We start from the raw sequence: 25,205 nt of genomic DNA on the forward strand, positions 1-25,205 counted from the left end.
AAAAGCACTTTTACTTTAAAAAAATCTTTTTAGAAAAGAGTAAAAACATGATACACACTTTAGGCCTTGCTACATCAGATCTGAAGAGACTGAGAAGAGGTTTAAATTGTACCTTGATAAAACCCCCCACCGGTGAGAAGGATATTCCCTCAGTCAACAACTTTTATTGACTGAACACTGGTATAAGTTTGGCCCTGAAGCATTCGCCCAACTTGTCCTGCAGGTCTCACAGTGGTGGAACCAGAAGAATGGAGCACAGTTCGAGGGTATTTCGCAGCAATGGCTTGAGATATAGTTTGCTGAAAAGTAATCAAATACATCAAAACATTTAACAGTACAAAAAAAATCCCATTAAAATATCTTTAAGTGAACTGTAATTTAAACAGAAAGATTCGCAATAGAGCAAACTGAAAGACACTTCTCAAAAAAAAAAAAAAAGGTTACTTTAGCAGAATGGGTAATTTTTTTTCTTCCTTACCAGTAATTTACCTCCAAATAACTAGGTACCCTGAGCTTTTATCACCTCCATCTTATTTCAAGGTTGGTTTGTTTGGTTTTTTACCAAATTGCTCAGAATTCTCCTATGTAGTCCTAACTTAATCATGCCAACCTTCCTTTTGAAGTTCAGTATTTGCTATGAGGAAGTATCTGAAAGGAAGGGGTTTGCATTTATTTAACAACAGTGAATTTTCTGCCCTGAAAAATAGCCACCTTACTGCAACAAACAGTAGTCATTCTTCTTTTAATCAAGGTAAACTCTCCTCTGTCAGATTAATTCAAGAGAAATAATTCCATCTGATTGACTTCCACTTAGGCATTTATTTGCAGAAAGAGTATATGGAATATATGTCTAGGACTGTCACATTTATTACATTTTTACAAGACAGTTTTTGGTACAGTAGTTCAGGTACTTTACTTGTTACACTGGTCACACAATCTGAATCCAGAAATTGTTCTTAATGAAAGAAGTCTCACACCAAACCTCTAAACCCTTACGGACATACAATTTAAATACGAATTTCTGCTTAGGAGCCCAAATTCTCAAAAGCTACGTGCAGCCTGCCACAGGGCTCTGATTCACCACAGGAAATGAGTAAAAGCAGAACATCCCTCACACAGACAATTACCAGTAACTCCAGCTCAAGTTGAGGGACCTCATGTAGCTCTGCTTGTTCTGGCAGTATCATTGAAAATAAACTGGATTTTCAGATAGCGCAGAGAAAACTCAGATCCTACTTTACAGGTTAAAATACAAAAAAACGCTTCTTCAACTGTTTCATACAACTCCAGTTAAAACCATTTTTTGCTCAGATTGATCTAAAAGTGTAGCAACTGCCTAGGCCATTCAGGCCGCTGTTTACAGTCTTATTGCATGTTGCTTTCATACCCTTTTAATGCACTTATTTCAGTGTTTTCTTCAGGATAAGTGGGAAGAGTAGGACTCAAAATACGACAAGCAGCAGGCTTGATGAATTTGATTACTTCTGGACAAGGGTTTTACTATTTTACCCCCAATAATTTGCTACACTCAGCCTGTCAGGCTAACCTGTATCTCTGCCACCTCTGGTTCAGTCACTCTTCCTGTTATACACCATTATGCCTGTCTTTAAGTGCTGGTTGCATGGTGATGACACCAAACATTGCTATACCAACGAACCCTTTCTACAAAGATGAAGACTCCCAGAAGAGCTGGCCAAGAGACAGCTAAGACTACTATACCTGTGAAATAATTACTACAGAAACAAGACAAACAGATTAAAGTGGCAATATCTACTTCCTCTCCTCACCAGTGCCTTCTACCCAGCCCAAAGACAGTGCTGTTTGTTACTTTAAACAGGCCTCAAGTCTAAGCCTTGCCTAACGCCTCTTCACGATGGGCGTTTTTCTTTAAGCTACTACCAGATGTGTTGCAATAAGAATACTATTACAAGCATAATTCTGACTTACCTGAGTGACTGGATGATGTTTTTCAACAACGACTGAACTCATGGGTGGAGCAACTCCCATCACTGCTAAACTACCACAAATTCTGGCTTTTTGGCCCATATCAGCTCGGCCCGTGATTCGAGCAGTGATTGTTCTTCCTGCTTTCTGTTGAGCAGATGTTATTACTTTCGCCATGGGCTACAAATAAATTAAGTATTAGCTGGTAAAAAATTCTAAACATAGTATCTATAATGCTCTAGTATGTCTGCTTAGTTTTATTAGCCACATGCTTAAACAGAACATGGGATTTTGCAGGTAATCCAGTTATGTTATAGGGGTCTGAATTTGCTCCAAAGAGTTGCAACCTGGTTTATTCCATCTTTTTCCTCTCTAAGTATGAGACAGCGTTTCAAGTGAGTGACTTCTATCCTGAGAGGAGTAAGGCTACATTCAGGCAGCACGGATAGTTTAGCTTTGGTCACTGGCCGTACAAGTGACAGCTGAAGGCACGTCCATCACCCTGGAAAGTCTTTCTAGCAGTGACACAGCAGATACAAAAAACCTTCCATTCAGTAAAATGCTGCATCTTTCTCTGACAGCTGGTAGCAAAATGTATCAGGGGGGAAAAAGAAAGGAGAGCAATACAGAAGACAGTGGAGAAAAGCAAAAGGGACAGTTTAACAATAAATACAGAAGAAGGAATGACACAGGTATTTAGAACAGCAGGATGCTAAAGCAAAGCATATTATTTCCATAACAAAATGGTATCATGTGAAATGCCAGTTGTACCTATTGCACTATACATAAGTGTACGTGCACTCTTCTGTTCTTCATTTTGTCACACTTCTCCCTTCCCCTCTCCAAAAATCGTTTAAAATTGCTCCTAGCATAAATGGGTTTCTGTAACATTAATGAGCATTTGCAAGCTAGTGTCTTCACACAGCTATGTAAACTCTATGGCAGTTTCAACTATGTACTTGTGTTGCTCTGAAAAATGCGGAAATAACGATATTCAAACTAATATTTGTTATGATTACGCCTTAAGAAATAAAAAAGTTAATTTTAGCATGTTACCAGTTTTTGAGTTGACGCCACAACAGATCCTGCAGCTGTGCTAGTGACGATTACTGGAGAATCAGAATCTAGCCTGGTCTGAGAAGTGCTTGCATGACCCAGGTGGGTAGAAAACTGTGAATGAAACCAGAGTTTACAAAGAATGAGTACAACTTTCTAGAAAATACAGTGTTACTCAGTTTTTTGACTATTCTGTCAGTTTTTTAGCTATTCCCATCACCATTCTAAATTTAACTTCTTTGCAGGTATTTCATCTCTAGTTTTACTGTTTTCTGACTAACTTAAAAACACTTGTCTAAAAATTGTAGAAACAGTGTGAATAACATTTGATACTATTAGAATGAAAAATGAAAAGAGACAAGCACATCTTCGCTGTTCTAACCTGTACTCTAGTGTGAAACTGTTTCACAGTGGCAATGTCTTCAGGATGACTCCCGGGCAGGATGAGAACATCCAAGCTACTGGATAATGATCTGGCCAAGGTGACGCGACAGGACAATAAACTGAGTTCCCTCAGCATCTATATATGTTATACTCTTAAAAAAAGAAGCTTTTCTTCTTTTCAGATTATATTAAGCTCAGGTTTTTTGAAAAAAACTCTAAGAGCTTTTTTCCGGAAAGAACCTTAGAAAGCAAATTCTGCTTATTATAGTGACCTTGTCTTCATTAGTTTAAAGCATTTTCACTAAAAGAAAAAACAGCTTAATGAAAGAATAGCAAGGCACGGCAGCTGTGCCCCAGTCACTTCATTTACACAATGCAGTCTGAACATACGCATAGGTTTCTTTTTACACTTAGACTATCTTCAAATTCCTTCAATTCACAGGATATGGCATTTATTTTTAAAAAGCTCCAGCCAAGGAAGTTCATTTTTGTCGTTAACAAATACAGTTCTGTTCCGGCTACACACTTACCATGTCTTCCATTTGAAGAGTAGTTGCTGGTGGAGGTGGTGGTGAGGGCGGATTATATTGTGAAGGAGGTAGCCTTCCTGCAACAATGGCACCATTATCATTTCTCCTACTTCCTATATCTATTATTAGAAAAATAAAGTAATGGGATCAGCACATAATCTAGCAAACCCTAAGGGGGAAAAAAAAGACATAAATCACAGTGAAAATTTTACTATTCCTTTGAGATTTCTCTATAATCTAATTAAAAGGATCAGCCTGTTCTTTATAGGGGTGTGTGTGTGTACACACACACACACACACACAAATTCCTGTATTTGACCCTTCTTTTCAGATGCTTGGAAATAATATTTCCCAAAGGGCTTGTTTCTGTCTTATGCCTCAAAATCCCTGTGGCACTTGTCACATACTTACAGTGTAAAGAACTGAGGTTCTCCGTACTGCTTGCCAATGCTAAATCCAGAGTGTGAGAGCTGTTCTTATGCTAAGGGCCAAAACCCAGTTCAGGTAGAGAGAGCAGCAAAACACAGAAAGGCCATCCATACTGGACTTCTAGAAGGGCGTAAGATCCTTAAGGGTGCTCACCATCAATAAAATTAAATGTTATTTTAACTTTTCTCAGAATGTACTGCAATTTCAAGGAGATCATGCTCAGCAGCATCTCATTTCCACATACAATGGCTGGACACTGGCCACATCCTGGCTGTGGGGCTGGGATGATCTGTGGGTGCCCTACAGCCCTCGTCTCCCCCTACCAGCTGGGTAATCCTGAGCTTGCATAAAATGCGTCCAGGATTCTTTTGTCTCGCAGTGCAGACATCCTGGGGAGGCCAGATCTGCAGACCTAAGCCCTGTATCTCTTCCAAGCAGTTTCAGCCTTTTCCTTTAGAATACAAACTTCCATTAAGGAAGAAGAGAGAGGTATTCTTATTTACTCTCCTGTTTCCGAAGCACATGATGCTAGCAGCAGTTCCAGGACAAGGGAATTTTGCTCATCCCAGGGACCAGAGTGACACCACGTGGTAGTTGTGTTTTGTTGTGGTTTCGTTTTTTTTTTCCCCCCTGTTGGTTGAAGCGAGCAGGAAAAATATAGGGAAGGTAGCTCAAATTGGTGCAATACTCAACGATTTCAAAAGTGAAAGTATGCCAGAATATGCATTTGTACATATATATGTATGTACACACACATTAAGCTGAAGCATAGATAGGACTGATCAGATCTGATGTGTTACTTAAAAAAGCAGTGTTAGGTTTTTTTAAGTAAAAATTCATGAATTCTTGTGGCTTCAATGTTCCTTTAAATACATAAAGAGATTAAAAATAATCTTAATAATTTTAAAAAAATAATCTGTCGGTAAATCAGTCAGATTTTAGACCATCAGCATTGACTTTCAATGTTATGGACCCATTAAGGTTGTGATACTTGCACATCATAATGTATATGTATGCTATTTGTACATTGTATGTATATTAAACGTACACTATAATAACCTAATAATAATAAATCTGTAAAGGGATCAAATTCTGCTTTTATTTCCAATGTCAGTAGGTGGCACTGCAGTGTTCATATAAATAGAGAATCACTGAGTGACTCTGGCACATGGAAGTTTTAATGTCCACAGGTTACAAGACTACAATAAATCATAGTAATCATCTAATCTGATATATAAAATCCCAATGTCCTGATCACTGTTCTGTTATACCTGAGGAAGAATGCAAATAAATGGTTGTACAACCATACTAAATAATTATGTTAACTAACTTCCTTAAAAGCACTGTCTGGCTGCAGAAAGAAAGAGACAGTTTGCCTGGGACAGGGGAGGCAGTGGAAGAAGGTGGCAGGCATGGGACAAAGGACAACAGAGACTGAGATGTTATGAAGCCTGATGAGAACCTACACTGACCACAGGAAATTGGGTACAGGCACCCCAGCATTGTCCAGCACAGCAAAAACCTCCAGGTACTCTGCCTGTGTAGAGTACGAGCTCCTGCTTCGTAGTAAAAATTAAGCAAAATATTTGCTCCACGAACCCCAGTAGCTGCTCATGGCAGCTCTAGAGCTCAGTGTTCTTCATTTCCTTCCTACTTACCCTCTTCTTTACAGGTTTACAGAAAACATCCTTTCCTATTTCACACAACTTAGTCACTCATCATCATCAGGGAAACCCATTGTCTGTTGCATGTTTTTGGATAACAATAAATAAGTGTAAGATAAAGCTTCAAGAGACAGTAGTTCTTAAGTTATAACATGGTGAAAAATAAAACACTTGGGCAATGCCCTGTAACTTTATTCCCAAACACAGTATCTTCAAGAAAACATTCATTCTTGACCTTCCCCAGATCCTGTTCCTATGTTTTTACTAGCACACAGCTACTGTGCTTAGCCAGTGTTGTATTCTGGTTTCCTAAGCAACTGCATAAATACCGCATACGTTTAACAGGCTCAGACAGCTGCACAGATGAGTGTCCTCTAACACCTTTTTCAGGTTTTTATTTCCTCTTCACGCATGCATTTTTGGGGAGGAATTTCTCTGAAGTAGTTCAGAAACTTATTGCCTAAGATTGTTAAGTTTAGCAACTGAAGTGACTCGTCTAAGGCCATTAACAACTGCTGCCAGTACAGCTGGTTGTTAAGCCACATGCACAGCTGTGACACTCCTGCTGGCACAGCTATTTTCTCTTTCATGTAGTCTGCTGCAGCAGCACGACTATGTCCCTGCTGCTATAGATTGTCTCACACTGAGGGGGTGATTTCATTACATCAGTAAGGGTGTGCAGCTCTTTCTTGTGTAGCTGTGCAAGTTTTATGAGTGTTCTGCTGATATAATTACACTGGTGTTTCCTGTTCTGGCACAGAACTCCAACTAAATACAGAACCTGGGAGACGTACTTGCCCTTTTTGCATTAAAAGGCAGTATTAAGAAAGAAGGGAGAGCTGTCTGGGTGTGGAATAATTACTAAATTGGCCAAGAATACAAAAATACAGCATTGTTCACACATTAAGGAAAGTCATAAAATCAAGAGGCTTCTGAGGTAGAACACAGCCGCAGCTGGCACACGAAGAATGCAACATCTGTGATTCCCTGTACAAGGTTGTTTGCGAGACTACACGAGGGATGGAACGGAACGCGCTTGTTCCGTGGCCTTCCCTTGTGACAAATAGCAGATATGGGGACGAGATGGTACTACGGAACTGATAAGCGGCCTACACGCTACCCGAGCCAACATTTCGTCAAATGTTGATGAAATGCTGTCCTTTGTGCGAACTTTGCTCACCACAATGTACCAAAACACACCTCCATCCCGGAGGCTACCCGCCCCCGAGGTGTGAACACTCCTCCTTGAATACATTAATCATAATAAAAGTACATATGACTAAAGTCACTCAAACTCCACTTTGAAGATAAAAAAATAATATAAAAATAGCCCAAGAGAGAAGGGATGTCAGGGAAGACACCATCGCGAAGAATTCCACCGCTGATTTCCGGGATCAGTCGATGGGCTGAGCCTCTCTTCCCCCCCATAGGGACGCCTTTGGGTAAGACTTCGATTACACCGAGCGCTTTCTCGGGGACTTAGAAATTTCTCTAGAGAATCTCTACCCTACATTTATAGCCAGGCTGTATCGTTTATAATTTTGTCGTGCGTTTGTATACTTAGCAATATCTTTATTTGCACGTGCTTTGCAGACAGTGTATTTATCACCGGCAATCCTAAAGAACCTGTATATCTGTTGTTTAAATAAACGGCACTGTTTAAGTAGCTAGTCGTTTCGCTTTCTCTCTGAACGCGACCAAAACTTGAGAGAGGCCGTGCTAGTTCAGGAGCACGACTAGACTGAAGGTGCAGTCCACTATTAGTGTATCCAAATCGTAGTAGTTTAATACATATTAAACGTGATTGGACTGATAGTGCTGAATTGGGCATCACTCGGAATTTAAACCCAGCCGCACCTAGCCTCCCACCTCTGTGAGGAGTGTTAGAACGCAAGGGGGTTTATCTTCTGCCAAAACTGCTTTGCCCCTTTCACGCAACAGAATTTGGCGCAGTCCGGCGGGATTGCCATGGATAAACTGCTGCAAAAATATGATTGTGCCCCTTCCCAGGCTGGGAAGGAGTGGGCCCAAAAATTTTGGAAGGATGAAGAGAAAGTGGTGGAACGTATTGAAGAGTGTCGGGTTTCACAGAAGCTCAGAGCGGGGAAAGGCAAGGGCGTGATTTGTGCTGTGTTAGGCGCCTGTTTATCTTGTGCACAACAAGAAGCTAGAGAAACCCCTGCTCCTAATCTGATTTCAGCTGTAGAATATGCAACCCTGAAATCGGAGAATGAGGTGCTGAAGTCATCATTAGCCTTGCAAAAGGAGACAGGAGAAAAATTAAGAACTCAAGTTGATAAGCTTGTGAGTGAGAATGAATGTTTAGGAAACCAGAATGCTCAACTTAAAATGTTATTGGAAAGGGTGACTGGGCTCTTAGATAAAATGCAGCCCTTGACCCAGGTCCAACAGATTCGTAAGTTAATGTGTTATCCAAATTCCGGAACCCAGACCGGAGATTTTTTGTCTAATAGTGAGGATGACGAAGAAGATGAGGAGGAAAGGACTTTTACTTTGAAATCCCAAGTTTTTCCTTTACGTCCTCTGGTTAAAACTGAAACTGCGGTTGATGATGAAATTCACACCACTGTGCGTACCGTTCCATGGACACCAACCGAGTTAACAAAAATAAGGGAGAAATATTCGAGGCGACCAGAAGAGTCATCTGTTGAGTACGTGTGGCGAGTTTCTTCTGAAGGGGGGGACAGAATTATGCTGAGTGAGGAAGAAGCAGGAGATTCTTGGGGACCAGGAGTGTTTTTAACAACTATTCCTGGTGAACCTCGCTGTCTTTTTAACCCCGTCGGTCAAGTAAGACCGAGCAGATTCCCTTTTCTTTTGTGTCTTACAGGAACCTTAAATGAACTGTACGTGGACAGACGAACTGTTGCCACCTCACAACAACTGAAGAGAGATGTGACTGGTATCTTAGGAACAGGACTGGGAGTCTTAAATAGTATAGATGCCGAGATACTTGCAAACAAACTAGTCACAACCACTAGTGATCTAGACAAATTAAAACATCCTCTACAGTCCTCTCTATCAGCATTGGGAAATCACCAATGGCTTTTATCGAATATATTGCCTCAGTGGGAAGAAACAGGTGAAAAAGATCATCAGCTGATCACAAATGCACTTGGTACAACCCAAAACAATGTTTCCTTGGCCCTTAGTTGTATCCAAGCCCAACTGTGGATGCAATCTATGATAGCCGCAATTATAAGGGAAGGTGAAGAAGGCACCTTGCCCACCGAAATTCGAAAAGTAATATGGGATAATGCAATTGAGTTTGAGAGAAAATTTCAATCCTGGTGGTATCTGGTTAATTTCACCTATGATCCCATTGAGAGCAAAGCCACAGCTTTTGTCTTAACGATACGCAATGCCTCAGTATACACCATATACCCAATCATTGCGCTGGGGTTGAATCACCATGGAGCTATACTCCATCCGGTAGAGCATAGAGTCTTGGCACAATAAAACGAGAATAAATGGCAAACTGTTGGTGTTGAAGCATGCATTTCATGAGATCAACAAGGATTCATTTGTGAGAGTAATACTCTCAGGGCACAAGACATTTGTCTTGACACCAACCAGAATGTTTGTCATTTCGAGATACAACCTGATGAAACCCCAGAAACTGTGCTTGTATATATTGGGAAAGGGTGTGTTTGCATGAGGTCTCCCTGTAGTCTTGTATTTGTAGATGACATAGCAGTAGATATAAGTAATAACTCAAATCTTTGTGTTTGTAACTTTACTAACATCATTGGATGTGACTTCAGTTATTCAGCTCCTGTTACGTCTTTTCAATTGCTACAATCTAATTACACATTGATTCGAGACTTGCTGCCTACCCCTATTGGAATGAATCTCTCACTAGTGAAGAAGTTGCTACGACACGATGAATTGAAGCGATTGTTGAAAGAGGCCCAAGAAAATGGACAAAGAACTCTGATTACTGTCCATCATGATGTTGAAGAAATACACCATGTACTGGAAAGGGTCAAGAGAGATGGGAGTTACCCCTGGTAACTGGGGTGATGATAGAATTCTGGGTAATTCTTCAACAGTATTTTAAGAAGTTTGCCATCCCTGGCTTCTTGTTCTGCTTTCACTTGCAGCTTACCATCCTCCCAGCAACAAGGGATGAAGAGAACTTGTTCCACATTTCAACTACAGAATCAGAATATTTCTCAACGTATTCAAAAGGACTTTTTAAAGCAGTAAGATTTTGATAAATGCTGTATTGCCATAACTCCTCATATTAAATAAAATAAATAAAAAAAAAAAGAAAAAAGGGAGAACTCTTTAAAACAAACAAAAAACCCAAACAAACCAACCCAACAAAAACCCACACACACTGCCAGATCAGAGCTGCTTTTTATACTGACCAGGATCTGTCCTACTGTCCTTGCCCTGAAACATGGTCATTGCTTCCAGATTCAATGCACATACACCACGCATAAAGGCTTTCTTCATGGTGTCTTCATACTGCTCTCTTTCACTGTGCAGTCGCAGAATCTCAGCTTTTGTCTGTTCCAAAGCAGCAGTTAGCTACGAAAGAGTGTAAGGAAAGAGCTGTGTTGTACTTCTGAATGCAAACTACAAACATATTCCTCAGTTAGCTTTGTAAGTCACTTACTACGTTTACAAAAATAAGCATTTTCACACCAAAATCTCTGGTTCACTAGAGATGAACAGCTACTCCTCATTTCTTTGTACTACAGCACAGTATTTGGACTAGAGCATACCAAGGACATGAGTGCATTCGAAAGTACTGAAAGACCCTACCTAAGCAGCTAAGCAGAAATTCGTCTTGAAAGTTTTCGTCTTTTAGAAGTTTGGCATCCGGCACAAGCTAGATTTCTGCAGAAACATGGATTCCCTTAACAGAAGAACGAGTTTTCCCAGAAAACTATTTAAGCATAGGGTGAACTGCCATCAACAATCTCTCTTTTCCAGTTACTGTAATAAACTAAAAATACTGAGAAAAGACAGACCAGGTTACCTTTGTAACTCACTATTTACTGTTTTTGTGCTGGTAAGCAACATTTGATAAGCCTGTTCTTAAAACTCTAGGTTTAATGTCTTGTTAAAATACAAAGCTTTTAAAACACACATTTGAAAACTTTATTTACTTACTGTGCCCCACTGCGCACAATGATAACTTCAACTTAAGCTCTGAAAATTCTTTAATAAGCTTAATTGGCAAGCTGGAGGCGAGCCCAAACTTAAGTTCAGCCTTTAACAGGGCAGCTATTAAAGGAAAAAATATTGTACTACTCATGATCATTCATAACACTAACAATGGTCTTCTATTTCCATTAGTAAGACCTCAAAATGCATAGCCAATATTAACAGCATGCTCTTAGAAAAAAAAAATATCATCCCTACTGGTGGAGAAATAAAAATTTGTCTCATTTCAGGAGGAGTTCAATTTACTTCACCTGTGCGTGCAGATCAGCAACATTTTATGTCAGATGCAGGGGAAAAGAGAAATCACATCTAGAACCATAGTAGAGATCCTGGATCTCTCCAAATCTTCTTGTGTACTTGGGAGCTCTGTTCTGCTGGAAAGTTCTCGTGTTTTTAAAGTTTACTGAGAAAGAGATACTTCGGAGGGATGGGGGTGGCGGAGTAAAGGAGAGAAAGAATGAAAAAAAGAAACCTTATTTTACCTCTGCAATTTTGGCTTCGTAATCATTGGTGAGCTGAACACAGACATCTTCTGCCCTTAACTGGCAGGCTTTTGCAACTTTTTCTTTCCATTTTTCTTCACTAAGAGAGCGCCATGCTGCCCATACTTTCTTCGTCAAAGCTGTCCGGAATTGTCTATCTGCGATTCTATTTGCATATTCCTTAGGGAACAAATATAATCACATCATATGCAAGTTCAAGTTCCCTAAAAATCTAAGTACTCAAGAGAGCATGGATGATGGTTTTACAGCTTATTACATAGACCACAGTAGGAATGCCTAAACTGAGTTACACGTGCCGCAGTGAAGTGGCACACAAACATAGCATAGCTCATTGTTTCTTCCTGCACACATGTCACTGAGCATTACTGTCCCCAGTATGAAAAACCACACTGACAAACTCCTAGGTTACACAAACAGTGTAAAGAGTAAAAACACAAAACAGTGTTTTTACTCTTAGCTTAATGACACTTAAGCAACCACTTCACGTATATGGTGTAACCATGCATGTGTGAAGCCATTTAGTGGGTATGTGGCATGTTTTTATTCACCGTAGGAAGCATACAAAACCTGCAGTCATAAAGATTGCAGATGATTAGCATAAAACCCACCTATCTTTTAAATAAATTTAGTCTTCAGGATGCTTTAAAAAGTCCTTTAAGACAATTCTATTAGTCTACTGTATTTCAAAATAGTCATCACATAAGGTATTACAGCATTAAATTGTTTTTTAAGAAATGAATTAGTAAATTAGTAAATTATTAGCAAATTCTAAGATGGGAGGGAAGGAAAAGAGAAAAGACTACCCCTCTCTGCAATTCAGCAGTTTTGGATAGCGTCAATGAACTTGAGTGTAGACAGGAATCTGTACCAATGAACAAAGGTCCCACATACAGCTTCTCCTTTTTAACAGCCTTGAATGGGAAAGGTTTGCAGTCTTGACATGGGATCCTTCTTGTCATGCTTCACTTTTACTGTGAAGACTGTTTACTGTTACATGCCTGACGCAATACCCAGCATGTTGTGTGCGACTAGCACTTAGCTACTTCAAGATTTGGTAACGTGAGAAAAAGGACAGCTGAAGTTCTAGTTGTGGAAATGGCTTCCCCCCAAAATGTGATACTGTGTCACATCACAACGTAATGTGTTTGAAATTTAGATAGAGATTTCATTGGCACAAAATGCAGATACTGTCAACAGTGGTGATTTGCTGTGAGCTGATCACAGTAATTGCAGCAATATAAGACAAGAATAGGTTTGACTTTCTTCTCCATTCCAGAGAGTATTCCAACAGCAGCATTCTTTTTAGAATTAATGTTTTCAAACTGTTATCTGACACTGTCAAACATAGAAAAAGAGAAACACTCTCATTTCTTTAAACTGAAAGAGGAACTACAGCAACTCTGACCCTTTTGAGTTCAGAGGCTTCATTTTCATGGCATTTTTATTTTGCGCACATACTTCTTGTTTGGCTTGAACGTGCTGAATCCGCCACAGTGTAAAGTTTCTCATCAACTCTATTCTCTCCTTTTGCCTCTCTAATGCTTGTGTCAAATTAGTAATCACCTGCAAAAATATTTATGAACATTATTTCAATAATTATGATCTTTGTAAGGTCAAATAGAATGTACTTTATACATCAGTTATTTTTCACTCAAAGCATTTGCTTTTAACAGATGCTTTCTACGGAATCTTCCCCTTACACTAATCAAGCAGAAAACAATAATCAGAGTTTAAATCAGAAGTAAAATTCCTGTTGCTTCAACGCTCAGACTGCAGTACAAACACTTCCATTGTGTAGTTTTAGGAAAAGTTCAACTGAATGATTTCATCCTGCCTCTGCAGTCTTCTGTGCTACTTCCTTATAATTAAATGTTACTGTACCATAAGGTCAGAAGAATCACTTATTTCAAAGACGATTTTGATAAATCAGGAATGTTTATATTAAAAGTTTGTTTTAGTGCATTACTAATTAAATGAAGTGTAAAGAAACGATTTATCTGCAGAAAGCTTATTCAATTGTCTGAACAGAGTAAACAAGCTAAGGAGTTGCTAAGAACTAAAAAAAATCTGATTAAGAATTGTTATTCATTTAAAAGTTCTCATTAAAGATATCATATAGGCCTATAGCAATCAAAACATTTGAGAGGCAAGATGGCCTACTGGACAGAGAATGCAGTTAGGGACTCTTACCACCAATCTCTAAATATGTTTTAATACAGAAACAGCTGAGGTTCCCTGATTAAAAATTAGACATGATGCAAATTGGGTACATCAAATCACTGAGTATTTCTCTATCTTTTTGCCTAACTACTTAAGCGTGATTCTGCCTCCAGTCGCACCTAAGCAGCTCCAATGGGCAATAGTGACCAATCTTGGGACTCCTTGCATTAATGTAAACTTAACTACTGCATAAAGATTGTGAGAAACAATATTCTAAGATGTTGTAGGCAAACATATCTTAATATGTTACGTTGCAAAAGTTACATGCAATAATTATTGAACATATACAAATGAAATGAATTATACTTAAAATAAAGTTTACCCTTAAATCAACAAAGTCATCTAGCAAATAGTAAAAAACTCGTATTTCATTTCAGTACAGAATTTCATACAAACTCTTTCAGTCAGTCTTCAGAATGCTTAATGAAACATGACTAGGCAAAAGTTTGGTTTCTTTAAGGTGTTCAAAATATCAAAGTCAGAAACAAATAAAGGTCAATTGGATACATTTAAAGTAATTTAAAGCTGATCCATCCCTCGATTTTTAAGAATGAGTTCTTCATAATACGGTATGTTAACGAATGTAGTATAAGCTACTTTCCTCTGCTTAAATATGACTAATTTTAACTTTTCGCAGTTTCACAAGAACTGAATAGTCCCAGCTATATAACAATGATTTATCTAGAATTAGAAGTAAATTGGCATAAATTATCAACAAATCAATAAGAAAATAGAAAGCAAAGAAAATGAATATAATAAATTAATTACTTTTGTTGAAAAAGTGTCATATACTAACATAAAACATCAACTATTAATGCTGCATACCTGTTGATACACGCTGGAAGTCTTAGCCTAAATTCATGTTTGTTAATTAGTATATTTTTGCCACTAAAAAGCATCTGTGAGATTTACAATGTGAAAACAAGAATCCACAGTATTCATAATATTTGTGAGGCTGATGGATTTTGGATTATGCCCATGTCAGAATATAGCAATTTTGATAAATATGCTGTGATATGTGGAAGCACTGCCACCTACTGTTAATGTTGTGGCAATAACAAATTTCTATTGAAAATTATTATTTATTTTTTTTAGAAAAAAACCTATAAAATTGGCTGAAGAAATCATTTCTTTGATAGCAGAAAAAAATACTGCTTCAAATTATCACCCAGAATTATGGCTCATTAAACAGGAGTGACATACAGTGATACCCAACAGAATTAGATACGTTTGAATGGTATACACTGAAAAAACTATGGCTCTGCATATATGTTAAATGATATTATACTAATCCATTTATATTTGCTTGGTCTGAAGATTATGCAGTTTCCCAAATGGACATAGAATATCATCTTCCTCCATATTTTAACTCCTTCAACGGATGTTTTTTAAAAAATAAAGCAATGGTGAATAGGAATTAAAAACCCAAACTCAAAAATAAGTGTTCTCAAGTACAAGGTTAAAAATTCAGAACAGCAATAAGAGGATTCAATTACGTTATGTGATTGCAGGGCTGCCAAAGTTTTATATCCATTTCCACAATTCTTGTTAATTTTGAAGTTGTTGATATTGTTGATAGCAGAAAAGCTTAACTCAGAGACCCCAAATATATAATCCTAAGAATTTGTACAAATGTACGATTCCTAAGAATCCTAAAATAGAGACTCTAACATTTAGGAGTAGAGACTCTAACATTTAGGAGACTGCTGTCCATTTAAAATTCAAGAAACCCAATCCAATCATTGAAAAATTAAAGGCTTTTAAAGTGTAAGAGCTAAAAGAACCATCTAAGACAGTATGATCTTCATAAAATAAGTAACGAGCAAACACAGACCCTAGATTTAAGAAGAAAACAATGCAAAATATGTATACATAACATGTTAAGTTTCCATTGTTATTATGGATAACATTATTAGAAACAATGATTCTTTTTCTCCCATACAGTCCAAATATATTATTTACTTCTCTATGTCACCTGCTGCAAGAACAGTTTTGTTCAAAGAGATGGACCCAAAACCTCAGTGTGAATATTTTTAAAAAGAAAGGAACTGTTGAATTATGAAATTGAATTACTACCTCATCTTTCCTGCCAATAGAGATTTCATAAGTATGTAGTAACTCCTTCAGGTTTTCCATCTCGTTGCTCAATTGTTTCACATGTGCAGCGTGTTTCTCTTTTTCTTGTCTCATTTGAAGCTTGTGATGTTCGATCAAGCTAAGCTTCCACTTTCTTAATTCAGTCAGAACATTTGTCTGAAAAGTTAAAGGTATGACAGTAGTGCAATTAGTTAAAAGATTAGAGAGGAGGGAATAATTTTATCTTAAAACACTTAGCAATTAAAGAGACATGAATATTTACAGTGATGCCTTCATTACACATTCTGTTTATATCTATAAATGCTACCAGACATAATGAACTATTGAATGATAATAACTGAACATCTGTAACAGAGAAAGTTATTCCAAAGTGCCTGAAACAAGATACTCTAGTGCTTATATGCAATACGCAACAACAATCAAAAGGAAAACCACCATTTCCCAGTGCATCCACACTGCAACTTTTCCTGCATTCTCACTTATTCTACAGCACACTGACATCTGTATATGATTTTTAAGGAGTCCATACAAAATAAATACCTTAAGACTTCCACTCCAGAGATCAAGTATGTTTTCTATTTGAGTTACTTTTTCATCGGGCAAGGTTAATTCAGTCACTGTGCCTTCGTTGATTTCTCTTGGACCACGTGTGGACCCTTGTGAAGGAGTCTCTTCTGAAAAAGCAGGGCAAAGTTGTTCCATATTGGCCTCAGAAGGCTCCTTCACTGATACTAAAACTGAAAAAGAAACAGAGAATAAGGACTGATACTCTGGAAAGGCTAACTGGTCTGCATTCTGGAAGGAAGCCAGAAACCAAGCATTAAAAAACCCCTCAAGCCCCGAAATATTTATGGCATCAGAAACTTCCTTTCCCCCTGTAAAACAAACAACCCAATTCAAATATATGCTTCCAAGATACTTAGATATTTAAACCAATAGTCCTATTGTAACATTAGTCAAATCAAAACTGACGTTCCCTTAAAGAAAACAATTTTTTACATTAAAGAGGATGACCACAGCAAGTACCAAAAAACCAGCATTGCCAGAAACAAAAAGCATCTCTCTCAGTAAAGACTTCTTGTCAATTAACAGCCCAGGTCAAAAATCTAAAAACTTGCCATTTTCCTCAAGCCACTGTAAACTCCTGAGGCCAGAGGGCTTCCTTTGTGCATTCACAATGCAACCTGTGGGTATATTTCAACATTAGTATGTACCTGCATCCATTTTATTTGCAGTCTTTAATTTGCTCATATAATTAAACTCTTGGGAAAAAAAATCTACTATGAATTTATATAATGCCGTACACAATAAGGCCTCACTTTCAGGTGCTGTGGCTAACTACCACTGCAGTAAAAATTAATTCATGCACAGAAGCGAATAGGCATGTGTTTGAGTTCCCACTGATGGGAAGAAAAAAACCAGCTAAGAATAAAGACGTTCATATTTATGTAAACAGAGGAAATTAAATATTGTTTCATATTTAGTTGCTCCTTACAGAAAATTTGTTACTGGAGTTGACAGCTGAATAAAAAAATTTGGAAAGGAGAGGGATTAGCAGATTCCTTGTATTAATAACAATCAGGACAACTTCAAAAGAATAGTCTCCTCCTTTCACAAATGGAGAGAGGAAACCAACATTTTGGTCTTAAGTTCTAAGAACAAATACTGTCTGTACAATTGGTTTCATAGTGGATGGGTACTGTTTTTTGGCACAAGCATGCAGAGATAAACTTAACTGTTTGTCACAAAGCAGTATTTTCATTGGACACCGGAAATGTATGTTTCTAATTTATTCAAGGCTGAGCCTGATGGTTGACAGTCTTTTATAGTTACTGTCACTCTTAGGTCTCCTGTCCAAAGGAAGTGAGAAGAGCTGTCTGGCTAACACTTCCCCCCAGTCATGTAGGCTGAATTACAACTACTACACTCATGCTCCAAAACAAGGAAATAAGGAAGAGCTGTGATGTAGAGGCAGTTACAACGGCTCTTTGGTGTTTCTCCTAAAGTTATATACAACTATACATCACAAAATTAAAATCAGGTTGGTCTAAAGAAGCCCCATCTAACACACTGTTTCTCTAGACCAAATGCCCTACCCCATTACATAAGCAGAGGGCCATAAACAGATTATTCCCAATCACACCAGTATATTAAGATCAGGCTCTAACTTTTTGTCATTGTTTCTCCTGCCAATGAGAGAAGTATTGCTTAGCTAATGGCTGAATTTGAATATTTGTTGCTTGTAAAGATCTCCAAAAAATATGACAGATGACCGAGACTACTTCAAATATTACTAATTTCAGTGATGAAGAATTTGGCTGGACTTCCACAATATACAATATTTGGCAGTGTTACTATTGTCAAGTATTCCCAGTTCTGTCCTTTACCACTTCTTCCCATTCCTGCATGTCACTGTGTTCTTCCTTCAGTTGTGATGTTGTTGCAAAAACGTGTAGTTTGTTTTTATTTTTAAACTTTTATTATTTCCTTGGATTACAAAGATATCCAATTTATACAGCATAGTTTGCAAGATATTTGGAAAGAAAAAAACCAGAATAAAATGTAACCAATAAAAACAAGATATTAAAACAGACTGGGCCATAGTCCTGACAAAGGCCATAGTCCGAGATGGTAGCATTAGAAGTTCATCACTCACTTCCCCTTAATCCTCCCTATGTACAGATTTTCCTAACTCAACTTCCATTTTTCTCATTTACCATACGATGTATCCTTCACTGGATCCACTGAGCATACCTATTACATGTTTTTATCATCCTCTTATGTAATATATCTTGGCCTTCCAGTATTGCCGTAATTTTCTAGTTGTATACATATTCATTTCAGTCTTAGAACTAATGCTCTCCTTCTGTCACTTCTATTCCTTCCACTGCATTACATGATCAGTTACAGTGCACTAAGGTACCAACGACATGGAACCATTTGGATATGATAAACCACAAAAACGTACTTCCATTAATCCCCACATGCATTTATTCCAACAAATCTCCAGACTGTGTTCTTGTTTATAGTAGAGGTAATGAAATTAGCTGTTTTTCCAGATGTCTGTTATCCCAATACTACTGTGTGGTATTTTTACTGTGTTTGTCTAGTATCTGACTTCTCTGCTTTTATGAAGTAAATAAGCTCTGACAGACTGTTCTCACATGTGATCTGCTATCAGTAGCCCAAGCTGAGCGTAACAATTTGCTAAAATGTATGTTTGTTTCTTTTAAAATCTTCTCAGAAATTTAATGGATCAATACTGAGGACTGGTAGCCTGAAGAGAAGCAATGTTCCCACTGTTTGCATATGAGTCATCATTACACATCTTTTCTACAAATAATTCACTGCTCCAGTCTTAGTCATTTTCAAATTTAATCAACTAAACTGGCAACAAGAACAGGAAATTAAGTTCTAGGTTTCAAAGTTTAAAAGCATTTGGACATTGAATTGAATAGTACAGCATGTTTTATTCCAATTATTTTTCTTACTTGACTGGAAGCTTTTAGTAGAAGGTATTATGTATCACTAAATTTACTGCAACAAATACAGATTACCAGTCATTAGACTTCTACTGTCACAGTGGGAACATCCACTTCAGTTTCAAAAACCTGAGAAGAAAGTCAAAATGTCAGACCAAAGAATAATCCACGAAGCGAACTTCATTTCAGAAGGCATCACGTGGCATTGGAAACTGTTCGTCTCAACACCAACATCATGTGCAGAAAGAGGAAAAAACACTGCAAGCTTGAAAAGGTCTGCCCAAGAGCAAACTTTTAGGTATTAACTTCATACCTAGCAGAGATGTATTTTGTTTTACCAAGTTAGAGAACACTACCCTAATAATTTTGTTATTTTAACACAGCAACAGCATTAGAGCCAGAGAGGGAAAGAACAAATGTCAAAAAGCCTGATTTTTAGTATGAGCATGTAGTGACACCAAAAGAATAGAGCTAAACAAAAAAATCAACTGTCCTTCAGAAACAACCTGCTAATCTATCCTATCTGATCAGTATCAGAGGTATAGTACTGAACCTGAACTGAACTACTTTCTCACTGTTCATGCAAAGTCTTGTTATTACTATCAGGGGAAAAGAAAGGGTATTCTGAGGCCATTAATACTGTGGCAAACACCACTCAAATATGCAATCACTCTTGATCAGTACTAGAGGTCATACAGAGCAGCTGGACAGACTTTGGTCAGGTCCTTTTTTGAAAGTCCAAATAATCTTCTTTTTACAACTAGATTGTTTCAAGCTCTGTCTAAAGGAGATATAAGATATTTCTTTCCTAGACTGACAGGACATAGTGACACTTTGAACAGCAAACCTATGTTTTGATAAAGCTGCAGAGCACCAGAAGTTTATTTATACTGTGTAGTTAATAGAAGCATGATGGTGCCTTGTAAATACTCCTCTTGCCTCGGTCCTTGGGAAGATCAAAAGCACATTCTTTACAGTTTTTAAACATTTATTTTTCATTTTCAAAATGAAAAAAAAAAGACAAATTGTATTTTGCAAGGTGCTTCCCTTTGCAAAGATAATAAATATGTCTATAACTGAGGGGAATACGTAGCTCCTTGTAATGAGTAATACATGAAACTGCAATGCAAAATTGTGATCACCATCAAGAATAAGAGCATTTCTTTCCCCTGTCCCATGACAATTAACTACAGCTTGCAAATGACTATTCTTATTTGGTAATATCAAGCATATTAAAAGATAATTATTCAAATATTTCAAGAGAAGCAATCAAGGGAATGGAAATTTGTCCTCTCACTTCTATTGCACACGTTTAGGCAGTAAAAAGGAACAAAGAGTTCATAAGATACATGTTTGGCCCAGGAAAAGAAAAAAAAAAGTAAGAGCATGACCCCTCTCTCAGAGTTAAAGAGAGGCAGCAGACAATGCTGGCTAAGATCTTCTCTTCAGACAAATATGAGTCCCTCAAGGATCAGTACTGGGACCGGTGTTGTTCAACACCTTCATCAGCGACATGGACAGTGGCATAGGGTGCACCCTCAGCCAGTTTGCCGATGACACCAAGCTGTGTGGGGCGGCTGACACACTGGAGGGAAGGGATGCCATCCAGAGGTACCTGGACAGGCTGGAGAGGTGGGCCCATGCCAAACTCATGAAGTTCAACAAGACCAAGTGCAAGGTGCTCCAGCTGGGTCAGGGCAATCCCAAGCACCGATACAGGCTGGGCAGTGACTGGCTTGAGAGCAGCCCTGAAGAAAAGGACTTGGGGGTGCTGGTAGACGAGAGGTTCAACATGAGCTGTCAGTGTGCACTAGCAGCCCAGAAAGCCAATCACATCCTGGGCTGCATCAGGAGAAGCGTGGCCAGCAGGTCGAGGGAGGGGATTCTCTCCCTCTACTCCACTCTTGTGAGACTCCACCTGGAGTACTGCGTCCAATTCTGGAGCCCCTACTACAAGAGAGATATGGACGTGCTGGAATGTGTCCAGAGAAGGGCCACGAGGATGATCAGAGGGCTGGAGCACCTCTCCTATGAAGACAGACTGAGAGAGTTGGGGTTGTTCAGTCTGGAGAAAAGAAGGCTCTGAGGAGACCTTATAGTGGCCTACCAGTATCTTAAGGGGGCCTACAAGAAAGCTGGTGAGGGACTTTTTAGGATGTTGGGTAATGGTAGAACTAGAGGGAATGGATTAAAACTAAAGAGGGGATGATTCAGACTGGGCGTTAAGAAGTTCTTCACCATGAGGGTGGTGAGAGACTGGAACGGGTTGCCCAGGGAGGTGATGTAAGCCCCATCCCTGGAAGTTTTTAAGGCCAGGCTGGACGGGGCTCTGAGCAACCTGATCTAGTGGGAGGTGTCTCTGCCCATGGCAAGGGGGTTGGAACTAGATGATCTTAAAGGTCCCTTCCAACCCTAACAATTCTATGATTCTATGATCGAAAATAGTTTGGAGTCATCTACCAAAAAAAAAGGCTCAAGTCTCGTGTTTTGATTCTGATCTTCTTTCTTATGAACAGCAGTATCACGTATCACAAATATTCCCTTACAAAACAACGTTCCACTCAAACTGGGAGACAAAACTCTTAAGCAGAGAGAGCACTGGGGACAAGACCTGAACCGGAATTTGCTCCATAATAGAATTCCACGTCGCTGGGTTTGAAATTTTCTACTGTCCTTTTTGTCCAGTTGTACTGTCCTACAACTACTCAGGCTGAGAAATGTGTCCCCCAGCTTTACAATTAAAGAGTTTTACAAGTGTAGTTGAATCCTGGCAATCTGCTGGTGTGACTGATCAACAGCCGGCTACAATGGATGAAGATGAGCACTATGGTCATGAAGCTTAGGGAAGAATACAGGGAGTGTCCACAGCTGTTGTAAAGAAAGCTGAACTTACCTCAACACAGGGAAGGGTAGAGGGTGGCCTCTGTTTTTACGAAATGGCTGTACCAGTTGAGTGGATCAACAGGTTGTGTAAATGGCCTTAGTGAATGTAGAAGTGTGAATGCATTCTTGTGCTAGACAGACAAGCACAAAGGAAGAAGTGTTCGCTCAACCCAACACAGTATAAAAACTGAGCAACCAGCAAAATGAACTTTGAGCAGAGCAATGGGATTGAGATGGCTTTAACCCACATCGTCCTTCCCAGCAACTGGGGACGCCCTGTGTCATGCTGGTTAGTGTATAAAGACCGGTAACAGGAATCACGCTTTTTTTGTGATCTAACTATCTATTACAATTACTCCACTATGCTGTGACTGTTCACTCAAGTCCTGCTCAGATTTTGGTTAACACACAGCTTGTGCTAAGGCCTGTTATATCCTGGGAGCTGTGCCATTAGGTCAATGCAAGAACAGCATGTAGGCAGGACATGATAAACAGAAGGGCTACAGGTCATTACGCAGCCATTATCACCTGCAGTTTGCTGCCTCCTGCAGTCATAATCCTTGCACATTGATTGGCTGGTAGTTCCTTCATAATCCACTAGTTTATAGAAATAGTATAGTCCAAACTTCCAAGCTCAAGATATAAATACATTATCTTACCCAAAAAGCTTTTGAAACGTATCCAACAGCAGCCAGACTGCTGAGGCTTTCATGCTTCACGGTGTGATACAGGGGAGTCCTGCACTGTGACGGAGGAGGAAGGATGAGCACTCTTTCCATCAGTTAGGCAGCTATTTTGCTTAGAGGTGTGAGCTACAGGTTGCAACTTATGAGTTGGAGAACTTTTGAGTCAGAAACCTCATGAATTAAGGGATGAATTAGTTAGTTAACATGTTAGACTAGTGTGTACACAGGGGATCGAGCCATTGTTTGATGTGCTTGTTTTCTTTCCTATTGAGCTCAGAAAATAAAATTTAATTTAGAGACTATGCTGACCCCTACATTGAGATCCAAACAGACTGTGACATGTGCTTGCACTGCGATTTCAGTATATTGCTGTATCACTCTGTTAAACCAAGGTCCCATGTAACAGCAAATCTCTTCAGACAAGTAAACTGGTACTAGAAGACTGTGTGCAGTATCTAAAGGAACCTGGTCACAAAGTATTGGACTCTTGACAGAGTCAATAGCCAGAAAATGTTCTTTAGCTATGGAAATCACAGATAGTTTAAACGTTACTTTTAGTTGAATCTATTAGACTGCAATTTTTGGTACCTCAACCTGGTATAAAAGATGAGGACGTTTTATTCCTTCAATCAACACATTTTCTATCATAGTTTTTTAACCTCAAGAAACTGCTCTCATTTTAGGAGTTAGAGAACACCTCTTACCATAGCAGAATTTTTTCTATAATGTTTGACTGTTCTAGAGTAATTGCCATAGTACAAAATACCAGCAGCTTCTATTGATCTGATTTCTTATGTAACTTGGTATGATTCCCACATAAGACATAACTACACTGGATCAAGTTAATAAACCTCAATACATAAAAATCAAAATGCAAAAGCTGCACTTGAAACTCTTCTGTTGGCAGTTTTCCTAACATTATTCACATTCTAATTCCAGATCTATTTACATTACAGAATATTCTCTCTCTCTGAACTTCCATTCTCATGCTTTCAATGAACTCAAAACCATGCCTTCTACATTTCCTATGGCAGTGTGATATTCAGAAGAACAACCACACTAATTCCATATGGGGAGAAGTTATGGATGTGATGTCCTTAAGGATTCTCCATTAGTTGATAAAAATGACAAAACATTTCTCCTTGTGGCATACTGGAAAGAGAGACATTGGCTTGGGTGTCTGAAGGTACCTAAACTCCACTGCACAGACTCATTGTGGAAGGATATAGAGCACAACCAATACTACCTCCCTCACTTTAGTTGCATTCCCTATTTTAAGAACCTATTTCTAGATAATTTTTTATTATATTGTATTAACATGAGTTAGCTAAATGGTAACTGACAGCTTACTCAGACTGCTTTATATTGCAGTGAAACCAACATACAATTTAAGAAGATAGATTTATTTTTACTCATGATTCTTTTCCTAATGTGAAATAAACAACTTTCAGAGTCTGCATTGCCCTTTGCAATCACCCTGGTAAATTCCTGCTAGCAGAGAGTATTTAGCTCTGATCAGCATGGCCAAGAGTTCTTGCATACACTACCCATGAACAGCTTTTACTCCAAGACAATGATTAGCACCAGATCTACACAGCACTTTGAGGCTGCTTAGTCTCTAGTTGTAAAATTATCTACACGTTTTACACCCCATGATCCTCTAAATACTAGAAATAAACCCATCCTCAAGGGTCAGAAAAACAGGAGTGAAAAGAAAACAGTAGATAAATATTTTTATCATGAAATAGCACGATAAACAATAGAAGTTAGTTTAAAGTAAGTTCTTCCTGATTAAGTTAAACTCCCTAGTAAAGAAATAATGCTAGTATGATTGTTTACTATTTCTTCTGAAGCAAAATTAAGAGAGCTGCAGTCTAAATGCTAGTGACAAAAGCAAACAACATATAACCATAAATACCAGTGTTACTAATGCATCACAAGACACTAAGTTTAATTTAGGACACGCAGTCCTAAAAACCAAGCAATAAACTAAAACTAGAATAGAGTGGTTGAACTAAAACAGCAAGAATGACATTCATGTAGTGACATGACTAGTCATTAAACAAAACCCTTTTAAAGTAACTCTTACTTCCAAATACTCATATTTTAAATACTCATGTATCTATCA

The 25,205-nt window shown here is 38.4% G+C and overlaps 1 protein-coding gene across 7 annotated transcripts in view; it reads right to left on the reverse strand.

Moving 5' to 3' along the window:
• Positions 1 to 149: 149 nt before the first annotated feature.
• Positions 150 to 25,205, reverse strand: part of POC5 (POC5 centriolar protein) — a 32,718-nt gene continuing 7,662 nt past the window's right edge. For 5 of the 7 annotated variants that reach the window (XM_063320025.1, XM_063320031.1, XM_063320030.1 and 2 more), the window contains 9 exons: positions 16,567 to 16,763; positions 16,006 to 16,182; positions 13,168 to 13,272; positions 11,689 to 11,868; positions 10,402 to 10,564; positions 3,915 to 4,033; positions 3,001 to 3,114; positions 1,948 to 2,124; positions 150 to 299 (listed from right to left, as the gene is read on the reverse strand). In XM_063320025.1, the coding sequence (XP_063176095.1) occupies positions 150 to 299; positions 1,948 to 2,124; positions 3,001 to 3,114; positions 3,915 to 4,033; positions 10,402 to 10,564; positions 11,689 to 11,868; positions 13,168 to 13,272; positions 16,006 to 16,182; positions 16,567 to 16,763 (1,382 nt within the window). The remainder of the gene's footprint in view (positions 300 to 1,947; positions 2,125 to 3,000; positions 3,115 to 3,914; positions 4,034 to 10,401; positions 10,565 to 11,688; positions 11,869 to 13,167; positions 13,273 to 16,005; positions 16,183 to 16,566; positions 16,764 to 25,205) is intronic. The other 2 variants (XM_063320027.1, XM_063320028.1) reach the window with 2 other exon arrangements.

Source organism: Chroicocephalus ridibundus, chromosome Z (assembly GCF_963924245.1).
Source record: "Chroicocephalus ridibundus chromosome Z, bChrRid1.1, whole genome shotgun sequence".
Classification (NCBI taxonomy): domain Eukaryota; kingdom Metazoa; phylum Chordata; class Aves; order Charadriiformes; family Laridae; genus Chroicocephalus; species Chroicocephalus ridibundus.